At 40.8% G+C, this 12,259-nt stretch overlaps 1 protein-coding gene across 4 annotated transcripts in view; it reads left to right on the forward strand.

The window, feature by feature from the left end:
* The window catches only part of gria3a (glutamate receptor, ionotropic, AMPA 3a), a 289,764-nt gene that overhangs the window by 80,871 nt on the left and 196,634 nt on the right, over positions 1-12,259 (forward strand). For all 4 annotated transcript variants that reach the window (XR_009826246.1, XM_062047943.1, XM_062047941.1 and 1 more), the window contains one exon: positions 5,417-5,656. Coding sequence is in view for 3 of the 4 variants with exons in the window: in XM_062047943.1 (XP_061903927.1) it covers positions 5,417-5,656 (240 nt within the window). In the remaining variant the exon portion in view is untranslated. The remainder of the gene's footprint in view (positions 1-5,416; positions 5,657-12,259) is intronic.

Below are 12,259 nucleotides of genomic sequence, written 5' to 3' on the forward strand. Positions count from 1 at the left end.
GTTTACATAATTCAACATGTCCGAAAAGCAGTAGCGAGTTTATTTAATCTTCTACTTCACGTCTCAGCAATTACTGGTTGTTTGTTCACTTCCTGTGTTTAAATGTTAACATTTTCTAATAGGGAGGAAAAAATATAAAATATGCAACAATAGATGGCTTGTATGGCGATGAAAGAAAATAAAACTGAATGAAAAATAAATGTTAAAATAGATACATGCATTAATACATAAATATAAAAACAAATAATTCCAAATGATAGATAGATAAATAAGTGAAACTTACCAGTAAATGAACAATAGATAAACACATTTAGGAGTTTAAAAAAAACAACTATTAGTAATAATCAGAAGAAGAATGCATAAATAAATGCAGGACAACCTATTAAATAATGATAAGAGTTTTGGAGTAACAAAAGCTTTGATGTATTTTCTTAACAATTCTGTAGCATCGCTGCATGCTTTGCTTTGCAGCACTGCTTTGTAAATAGTTGTTTGTATTTCGTGTTTATTGTTACGTCGGTTGTTCATTATTCCCCCATAGTAGTGGTAGTAGTTGTAGTAGTAGTTGCTCTGTGATGTTAACTTATCAGTTTGCCTAAATAAACAGCAACTGCCTAAAAGCAAGCTGAAGTGCCACTGACCCTTTCTTGTGCAACTTGCTATAATATGTTTATTATTGTTGTAGATATTGTGTTTGTATTGTTGTACAACTGCTGTGCGTCATACTGACAGCTGTCATATTTTGGCTCTCGTGTAGCTAAATTAGGTGAACAGCATTTTAGAAACCCGTTTCAGAATATAACAATGTAGTTTGAACTATCCATTGCTTTTTCATACCTCATTCCATTTAGTAGTTATGTAGGTATACCTAATAATGAGGCTGGTGAGTATCAGGAAGTGCTCGTAAGAAGACTAGCATTTACATAAAACCTCTTGAAAAGAGTCATGACAGATGCTTGACCCTGACAGTAACTCCGCACTTGTAATGAGGGCATCTCTTAGTTAGAATTTTAAGCAGCGGTGCAAAAAAAAAAAAAAAAATCCCTTTTTCCTTTTGACAATAAAGCAAATGACTTGGATCTTCTTTGTAGAATGAACATCAAAGTCCTATTGTTCCCATGGGAGACAGTCTGCCCATACAAAAACCTTTGCACCATCTTGAATGCAAAGACTTACGGCCCGTTAGTTCTATGGATATCTTTAACTCCCCACAAGCAACATGACCTGAATATCAAATATTGCAGCTTCAATTGAACCCTTAGATGCACATGTGGTGTCAAGTTGTTATTCTTCAAAATCTTTGAAACGATAATATGTAATATATTTACATTCCAAGTATTTCTCATAAAACATATTTGTGAAATGAGTCCGTTTGCATTTTTTTTCCCCAGAAAACTAAGGACCGACTTCTCCTTTCACTATTACCGTAAATTCCAGACTATGAGCCGCTACTTTTTTTTTTACACTTTGAACCTTGCGTTTTATAAGACACCGTGCGGCTAATATGTGGATTTTCTTCGCTAATGGCCATATCAAAAAATAATTTAAATAAAAGAAACAAAAAAAACCAAGCAAAAACACATAGAGGGTGTTTTATTGTTTGTAGTATGCCGCTATCTTTTGGACAAATTTGCTCACTGCAGGTGCATTAGTGTCCTTCCATTAATTGGTCGTGTTTTTTTTGTTCTAGCCGTCAATTGCGTTTCTAATCGTATCGTCTTCATTCATCACTCCAAGCGTCAGAAGTGCTACTGACAGTTTGGTTATGTTTGGGTTTTCCTGTGTTTAGAATCACTTCCTGTCCTGGTGCTCTTGTTTTGTCAGTGTTTCCTGTTTGGTCTGTGTTTTGCAGCACCTTTTATTTCTGTTCCATGTCCTGTCAGCACACCTGTTCCTTGTTTAAATAGTTCTATTGAGTTCCACCTGGGTCACTCCTTCGTTGTTGGATCATTCTCTCTTGCTCTTCCTTTCGAGACTGATGCTTCCTGTGCTGTTTTGGGTTCCATGCCTCTTTGTAGGTAATAAATTGGGTTTTACTTGCCTTCCCCCTGCCGTTCTCTGCGTCTTTGGAGTCATGCCAAAGCAACGCTCACCCTCCTGTGACACCAAGCAAGATTTGAAAGTTTTACAGTACAACTAAAACTGTTTAAACTTACTAAACCGTCCCATGTCCACGTGTGACGTCAGTAGTGTTTTCCTGCATATTTGTACGTGCTGTCGTAATGTAATGACGCTAGTGTCGTTAGCATTAGCTAATATGCTAACACGTTCATGAGTGTGTTAGTATTATTAACTTACAATGGCATTATTTTTGTATTGTTTCAGTTTCACAAATTCCTCATTAAATTCACCAAAACGTCACCTTGGAGTTGTTGAGTCTTTTTAGCTAATTGGAGGGCAAGCTTCGGCAGCTAGTGGGTCTATGACGATGACTTCCATTTTGTTTGAATAGCCGTTTTACTGCCGTGTTACAGACACCGTTTGGAAACAATTAAGGTATGTAGATAAATATTTTCAGACTCTTTCTGTGTAAATATTCACAATGGATATATCTGTGGCTTATAGTTTGGTGCTGCTAATGTATGGAAAAATATGTTTATCTTCTTAAATTTAGTGGGTGCGGCTTATATATATATAGCGGTATAGCTCGGTTGGTAGAGTGGCCGTGCCAGCAACTTGAGGGTTGCAGGTTCGATCCCCGCTTCCGCCATCCCAGTCACTGCCGTTGTGTCCTTAGGAAAGACACTTTACCCACCTGCTCCCAGTGCCACCCACACTGGTTTAAATGTAACTTAGATATTGGGTTTCACTATGTAAAAGTGCTTTGAGTCACTAGAGAAAAGCGCTATATAAATATAATTCACTTCACATGTACTGGTGCACTCTATAGTACGGTAGTCTTATTTTGTATATTCCGGAAAACCATCGTCCTCCACATTTGATTTTGGTTTGAGTGCTGCTGTTTTTAAGGACATTCTGCAAAATTAAAATAGTCAAAGATCATCCTTATGACAGCACTTTAGTGTTTTTTAAGAATATCCTGAAGTTTGAATAGCCCAAATGATGAAAATGAAAATACCTAAAATGGAACTCTGAGGAAAAAAACTTGTTTAACTGAAGAAATTAATGACTACTGACTGCATCTGAAGAAGGTACAGCAACACCTAAGTTACAGAAAACCCATCATGAAAAATAACTGCCAAAAAGGAGAGAACTTAAAGGGGGAAATCAAATCATGTAAATCAAAAGTTTGGACCCCAGTGTTGTATGTTTGCCAGCAAGGTTAACATGTCAATGCAAGAGTCTGACAATGTATTTACAGTTACAAGTTCCTCTATACAATGCCATAGTGTTTTTTGGAATTTGCTGCACAAAGTTCTATTTTAACTGAATTCAAGGGCTAGTATGGTGTCATTTGCAGGCCGGAATTGGCCCCCAGGCCGCCAGTTGAATAGCCTACAATTGACGTTCTGCTGCTAAAAACAGGGTAAAATGAAAATCCCGTATTTCACCCGGAAATGTCCCGTATTGTGAAATGCAAATGTTAACTGTTATGACCAAAATGGCCCATGAATCCTTGCACTCTGCTGTTATAAATCATAAAAAACAGGTCATATTGGGTTGTCATAGAAGGGAAAGAGACACAATGCAAAGTTATACTAATTTTGAGGTAAAATATTTCCCTACTGTTACTTTAAAAGCTGTGTTATCAGTATTTAGCAGCTGGTCAGAGCATTTGCCTCAGTTATTTGTAAGCTGCTCATATCTGATTGTAGCGATGCCCTTTGTTGTTAAAACAATTTTTGTGTCCAAGTAAAACAGATAACACCTTGTTAGGCCAACTGTCCATGGCTCAGTATTTATGACAGGAGTCCATTTCCATGGACCTGCCTGCACACAACAGAGGATTGGGATCAGTATAAATCATTTCAACGACAGCATAGCCAAGCACATTTGCATGCTCATGTTTCAGGGTGGTACTGTTCCCCGTTTTTTCTAGATGAATACCCATTTGCATTACGCCTAAGGCCAAATGAAAGGGCATCCGAGCTTGATCATATGTGGCAACAGCCCACCAATTAGTGATGCAGACCTGCCAACATGTATGAATTTTTCGTACTCCGAACACATTGACACCCCTAAGTACGCGTTGCTGCTTTACAGAACACATTTTGTTGCGTTTAAATGTTTTCAGTTTTTTGTTTCAGTCTCTGAGCCACAGCATTTCAGCCAATCGGAGCGCTGCATCTTCATCGTCACGTCCACCTGCTCCTCCTAGTTTGTCTTTAATTAAATTTGGTCTGTCAATGCCTCAAAGCAAGCTGAATAACCAATCCCAGCAGCACTGAGTGATGTATGCTTGTATGTTAGGGTCACTTAACGTTTCCAATAACACCAGAAAACGTCACTAGATTTGTCACTAAGTTGGCAACACGTTCTCTGGCAAACCAGGGGCCTCAAGTAACAGTTGCTTGGCTTTCCTACTACAAATAGACTTGCGTTCAAATCCAGAAAACGGCGTAAACATTCAGATGTATTGAAGTGTTTGCACGCACAAAGCCAAGCCCTTTTTTTGTGACATTGTAATGAACTTGAAATCGGCCGCAGACGTGTGCGTAACTTGGCACGCTCAGACCACGCCCCCTTATAAATAAGGAAAGTAGCCATCTGCTTGAGCTCCGCACAGTCTGACCAATCCCAAGTCAGTAGCAGATGCTTCTTGCTCGTTTTTCGAGCGAAGACTGAGCGATGTCAGCCTGTTATTGCCGTCTCTCCGAGAACTGAACACAGGCTGGAATAAAGTGAAGTGGGCAAATCTGACTCGGCGAAATTAGTGCTGCACCACGTTTGAAAAGATAGTCTCTACAATGGTACGTAAACGTTAGCAGAGGTGGGTGACTGACTGCCCCAATGTAAAATAATTTTTATAACTTATAACAATGTGTTCATACAGTTGCATGCTGTGAAGTTGGAATGCCAAGTTACATTCACACCCAGTCCCATTACAATGTGTTTACCACAGTAAAATTAACTTAATGGGAAACACTAATAATGTACACATATATAATACTCATACTATGACCCCAAGGTTGGCAATTCTAACGATAAAGACTTTGGGCTTGATCTACTAAGACTGTGTACAATTGATAGCAAGTGCAAAATTGGTGCAGGCCGCCATATCTAATTGAGGTTTTTGCATGTATAAAGGCTGTCACCATGGAGACACTCATTTCCCCCCACATCCTGTGGCGTTTTGTCATGTTGACACGCGGCACATAAATAAATAAATACATTCTCTTAACTACATTGAAGCGCTATCTGGACAACAGAACGCTGAAGGTGCGCTCGAGGAGGCGCTCTCCTGGCGCTCTCCTGGCGTCCGTCAAGTGACCCCCATCTCCGTCTCTGTCACCAGTCTGCTCGCAGTTCTCCCGAGGAGTCTACGCCATCTTTGGCTTCTACGACAGGAAGTCCATGAACACGCTGACCTCCTTCTGCGGGGCGCTGCACACCTCCTTCATCACGCCGAGCTTCCCCATCGACGCCGACGCGCAGTTTGTCATCCAGATGAGGCCTGGCTTGCGAGGCACCGTTCTCAGCCTTCTGGACCATTACAAGTGGGAGAAGTTTGTCTACCTTTACGACACTGATAGAGGTAAGAGCTGCTGTTTCAGGCTTTGCAAATACCAACATGCATCAGAGGATATACGAGTAACGGCGCTGCACATCTGTCATTACCAAGTGTGCGTGCCTCTCATCATATGCAAATCCTTTTTCTTCTATCATCTGACACATTTAAGTCTTTGCCTTTAATGACACTAAGTGGCTTCACTACACAGTTGAATGCTTCTCAAAAGTAGCATTCAATAACTCCTTGCTTCAAAACGAATGAGTCAGCCACAGGTGCAGCCAATCTACCGCCTCCTCTAATCCTCAGCGCTCTCTGATTATCATTTGGCTCTAATTGGATTACATCACCACATAACAGCGTATTGCAACTTCTGCATGTTCTTCAAAGCTCTTTGCTTTCTTCATGTAGGCCAACTATTTACAGTCTTGGGTCTGGTATTCCTCTGAGGGTCTGCATGTGTCCCACAAACAGGGCACTGATTGTCAGTCGTGGCTAAAATATGCTTCACGGTGTTCGTGGTGCAACATGAGCATTTCTTATCTTAGAGATTTTTTAGGTGGGGGATGTTGGCTGATACTGATATCGATCTGATACAAAACCAGCACAAATATTGCATACTTTTTACTGTGGAATGTTACAACAGGTGTGATCAAGTGATATGTTGTTGTGATCATGTGGACTCTGCATGCTGGATCCTTAGTCTCATTTGCAAATATGCATTCATTTCAGTTTGTCCTAGGTGTCTCTCGGTATGTGGTCAGGAAGTAGTCTTGGCCATTAAGTTGAATGTGACAGTCTTGTTTTGTTGAGCCTACAAAGTGTTTTTACTGTAGGTTTTGTACTTATTACACACCAGCTGTTTGGTTGTAACATGCATCTTAGTTGTAGTTTTCAGTACCAAATTTGGAGGTGTTGAAATCGCCATGTAAAATTGCTGGTGCTAATCAGTAGCATGTATATGGGAAATCAAATGTAAATTAGTTTCCAGCTAGTGCATCTGTTTTATTGCATTTGTTGAAATGGCAATTATAAGTTGTTTTGTATATTATGTAAGTTGTATTGACATACTTTGTTTATTTTTCAGTTTTACAGTGCTTTGAAGTAACGACTCTAAAAAAGGCTCTTAAAATGGAAACAATCTGTTATGTCTACTAAGCTGGCAAGAAGAGACATTAACGGGGTCAGAGGAGACTGTTTTTATCAGAGTTCATCTAATGTTTTAGATGCCGGCCGATTATAATTCAATACTGTACCTGTTTTGTTGCTGATATCAATATCGGACTGGCACTTTTGTAGTAGTCACATTGTAACCTGTATTTAATTTTTACACCAATTTAGACTTGAATTATTAGTTTTCTATCATAACTAACCAGTTAGTACATAATTGCACACTACTTTACCCAGAATGCACTGAAATACAAGGTTATTTCAATGGTGGGCGGTGCATTTGGTACCTGGGCCTTCAGCGAGGACTTAACCGAATTAATCCACCTCTTAATACATCCCCTATCATTTCAAAATTACACACACCTTCAGCAATATATTGTACAAAAATGCAACATTACAAGGTATGGCTGTTTTTTTGTGAGGAGTGGTTTGAGTCTGGACCCCAGCATGCGGGGACAGAAGGCAAAGTGCAGGTAAAAACACAAAGAAACGAGGTACAGTTAAGTGCACAAAAAACACATGTGCTGGAAGCATCACAGCCAAGAGACCATAATGAAATGAAGACACAATAGTAGAATTGAAGTTGTAAATGTATGTCCATGCTTCTGAGGTTAGCAGAAAAGGCTAGCAGGCCCTGATGGCCCAGAACTAGTGTAGTATCTAGTCTGTTGGCAATGCCACTGTTTAGTTTAGATGTAGCATTCTTGAATCAGGTTTAGGTGTTTTACAACTAAAATTAGTGGTCTTTGAGGCAGATTCAGAATGTGCTATGTTTTTTTCAGGTTATGTTACCAGGCACACCAAAAACTGATGAATGTAAAAACTAAGAATTGTCGGTAAACAATGCAATTTAACAAAGAAGGATTTGCCTAAATCACATCATCACAATTGCAATGTCACCCAAAAAGGACAGAAATAGAAGAAGAAATACAACTTATTTACATATTTATCGAATAAAACAAGACGGAATATTATAATATTCAGTGTACAATAGCACAAAATTACCTCTGCATAAACGATCCTATAATCACAGGCGTAATTGTATTGCATTACTTTGTATGCAATGCATCATGTACACACAATTATTACTTAGATTAGCTTTCCTCTACTAAACAATAATTCAGATACACCCAGGGCATTGAAGCGATTGCAACTGGACTGTTCAGTTTGTCTTAGACACGTCTCCTTCATACAAGTAGGCTTCATCAGTTCATGCTGAGAATTAAATGACCTTGATAAATGAGAACATCCATTCAGATACAGTATCTTCCTTGGTCAAGGGTCAGAGGACCGCCAAGCTGATGAAGAAATTGAGCGTAGACCCCTAATTATACATCATGTATACCAGTGTTTCTTAACCACAGTTGGGCAGTTGTTGGGCTGCGAGTGTCCCCTGGAGGGGTGGGCCGCCAAAAAAAGATCTGTTTCTCAGTTGTGGTCCGTGTAGGCCGCAGCGGTACTCAATTGTAATACACTTTTCCCCCACTTGTTGCAGTAATCCATCTATCCGTCCATTTTCTACCGCTTGTCCCATTTTCAAATAGAAGAAGTCTGGAGCAAAAGTCATAGAAGTTTATTTTGCGCAAAAACAGTGACGCTGTATTTTCATTTAGACTTAAACGTTATTGACAGTTTATTTAAGAAACATATTATTAAACGTATTATTGTTTATTAATCTTGTTAGAATTAATTTTTTAGTTTTTAAGTCTTTTATTTTGCATTATGATATGTTTATTTTTGTAATCAGCATGACTTAAGCTTTGACAATAATTTTTATGATTAACACATGCTTCCAAATTATTTGACAAGGTGTATCCTGTTAAACTGTAGGTAGGTTAGATATAATTATAAATACGACTAAAATAAAAGTAAGATTACTATTACTGTTAATATTTGAGTGGGGCCCCGCTTTAGTGGAAAATAACGTTTGCTGTATACAATTGTCATAGTGTTTGAAATCAAACTGGTCCTAAAGGTACCATATTATTGTGCAATACTAAGATATTAAAATAATACAGTACAATGCCACTAAATGCTATCTGGCAACGAGCATCCTAATCATTCGCTGGCAGCTTTCCCACTAATCCCGAGATGGCATTTGAGCGCTAATCGCCAGCTATAAATGCTAACATGAATACAATATAATTAATTATTAATGTTTTTGTTTTAAACCTGCAGGCTATGGTGGTCATTTAAAAACTACACTACAGAGTGTTAAAAATCAATGTTATTTTTTATTTAGAGACATTAAAATGAGTCATTTAAATATGTATTTTTTATTTTTAAAAAGTCTAATTAACCAAAGATTTCACAACACCCCCCTGCAATATCTCTGCGGACCCCCAGTTGAAGACCTCTGACCTAGGTTATCAAAGGAGAGAATGTCATGTGCATCTCTTTGTTTGGGGACGGCGTGGCACAGTTGGGAGAGTGGCCGTGCCAGCAACCTGAGGGTTCCTTGTTCGATCCCCACCTTCTACCAACCTCGTCACATCCGTTGTGTCCTTGAGCAAGACACTTCACCCTTGCTCCTGATGGGTTGTGGTTAGGGCCTTGCATGGCAGCTCCCGCCATCAGTGTGTGAAAGTGTGTGTGAATGGGTGAATGTGGAAATAGTGTCAAAGCGCTTTGAGTACCTTGAAGGTTGAAAAGCGCTATACAAGTATAACCCATTTACCATTTGAGGTTTTCTGGGTCGCAGGTTGAAGCACAATTCACTGTACACTTTATTCAAAATATATTTTGTTGGATTGTTGTGAGAATATTGAATATTTTCAAACTGACACCGAGCGTGTCTATAGAACAAGAGCACTTTTTCTTCCACCGCTTCCCCCGCGTCACTTAACATATTTCATTTCAGGTGGGTGTCTCATCTGTGGCTCACTCATGAAATTGACTCTCAGAGATATCTGCCAGCATCTGTTTAGGGGAAGCACTTTTCTCAAAACCCTTTTCTACCCACATGATACTCCGAAAGTACCGTCATGTTCATATTCATCGTCATAGTTCATATTTGGGTGGGTGGCAGCGCTACTTTCCTTGATCTAAATCAGTGATTCTCAAACTGTGGTACTCCATCTGGTGGTACGCCAAAGAACCACTTAATTAAATATTCAAACAAAGTGTTATGGTTCAAACTTTGTAATGTTACAGTGACCAAAAATATTATGAATACTTGTTAAAACCTTGTAAACCTCTGCCTTGTTTTTAATGGTATGGTTGGTATGGTATGCTCTTTGTCATCGCACAAGTAGAACACAATTTCATTTTCACCACAACCCCGTTCAAGATTAGACAAACAAACATTATAAAATGATAAATGGGTTGTACTTGTATAGCGCCTTTCTACCTTCAAGGTACTCAAAGCGCTTTGACACTATTTCCACATTTACCCATTCACACACACATTCACACACTGATGGCGGGAGCTGCCATGCAAGGCGCTAACCAGCAGCCATCAGAGGCAAAGGGTGAAGTGTCTTGCCCAAGGACACAACGGACGTGACTAGGAAGGTAGAAGGTGGGAATTGAACCCCAGTAACCAGCAACACTCCGATTGCTGGCACAGCCACTCTACCAACTTCGCCACGCCGCGCCTATAATTGTACAGGATTACAGAACAGGAACGGTGATGGGTCGCCATGTACGGTGCCCCGAAAAAGATGGGGGGGGCAGTCAAGTCAAGTCAATCTCAGACTGGGCTCCTATGGTGGGGAGTCTGGAGTGAGAAAAAAACTCCAAAGCGAAGCACATATGCATATTACGACATACAACTCGAGACTTGCAATGAGGGGTGAGGGTCATCCGGCCCAAAGCTGCCTGCCACTAAGGGTGCTGCTCCGTGTTCCATCATACCACATGGGTCTAAGGGGTGGGGTGTGGGTGTGTGTGTGTGTGTGTGTTTGTGCGTGTGTGTGTGTGTGTGTGTGTGTGTGTGTGTGTGTGTGTGTGTGTGTGTGTGTGTGTGTGTGTGTGTGTGTGTGTGTGTGTGTGTGTGTGTGTGTGAGTGAGTGAGCCCGCAGTGTGTCTCTGTTCTGCGACCTTGGTGCTCTCGCAAACGTGATAGCACAACCAGTCAGTCCAACAAAAGTCAACAAGAGGTGTATGTCCATGAGAGGCAGGGAAGGAGTTAGTTGGGTCTCAAGCAATGGCCTTGCCATGTCGCTTGCAGCCAGGGAAAACAATCCAGATTAGAATGTTTGTGTTTGGGCGAGCAAAAATAAATGTAAACCTTTCACCCTTAATTAATATAATAATAATGGATTAGATTTATATAGCGCTTTTTTAGACACTCAAAGCGCTTCACAGTGAAGTGAGAACCCATCATTCAGTCACACCTGGTGGTGGTAAGCTACTTTCGTAGCCACAGCTGCCCTGGTGTAGACTGACTGAAGCGTGGCTGCCAGTTTGCGCCTACGGCCCCTCCGACCACCACCTATCATTCATTCACCAGTGTGAGCGGCTCTGGGGGCAAAGGTGAAGTGTCCTGATAAGAGGCAGGGAGCGAACCTGCAACCCTTAGGGTTCTGGCACGGCCGCTCTACCCACTACGCCATGCCGCCCCGATTGTCCATTTCTGGTCCTCAAATTCATCATACTTCACCATCAGAGCAAAAGCGCCTCCAAGGTGTGGTTAAATTTGCAATATTGTCCAAAATCGCAAAAGTCTGATTTCCCACAGTTCTGCTTGCATCCTCCAATCACTCGTGGCAGCTTTAGGGTACTTGGAACGGCTGTCAGCATTTTCCAATTTGTCGATTCACCAGAGCAACAGATGTCCTGTTATCATGGTTCCGAATAGGTAGATGTCTTTGGCAGAAATGGTCGCCAGGCACGCGGCACTCCTCTTCTCCCAAGAGTCTGTTGTGTGTCCAGCAACAACCGCTCCTTTTAAAACAGGCAGGTTACCCCAAACCCAAGAGGCCAGTTGATCAATTCCATTGTTTAACTTTTTGTTGCCTTCTTTTGCACTGCTCTCTAAAAACTAAACAAGACAAAACAAAGAAGAAAGGAGAGCTAAGGAAGAAGGAAAACGGAGCGTCTGCTTTCGATGAGTGCCAGTGAGAAAAATGCTATTGTATTTTAATGTTGGTCATTATGGTGGTACTTGGAGAGTCAAGTGTTTTCTGAGGTGGTACTTGGTGAAAAAAGTTGAAGAACCACTAATCTAACCAGATACCTTTCAGTGGTAGATTGCGGAAGCTTATAATTAGGCCGCTGGTAGGATGGTGACAAAATGATTAAGGAGTGCATACCCTCCCTTGGGCGCACTCATCCTGCTCGGAAGCGTGATGTGATGAGGCCCCCATCGCTCTTCCCGTTTGTGTGACTTTTTTGGCCTGCCATCTTTAACACTCCACAGCCAGACGCAGTGTAAACACTGCAGCTGAGGATGGATTCCCACATGCTGCACAGCTTGTGTTTACTGAGAGGCACATTAGCCATTCTATTTTGGCTGCC

Source organism: Entelurus aequoreus, linkage group LG05, assembly GCF_033978785.1.
Source record: "Entelurus aequoreus isolate RoL-2023_Sb linkage group LG05, RoL_Eaeq_v1.1, whole genome shotgun sequence".
Lineage (NCBI taxonomy): Eukaryota > Metazoa > Chordata > Actinopteri > Syngnathiformes > Syngnathidae > Entelurus > Entelurus aequoreus.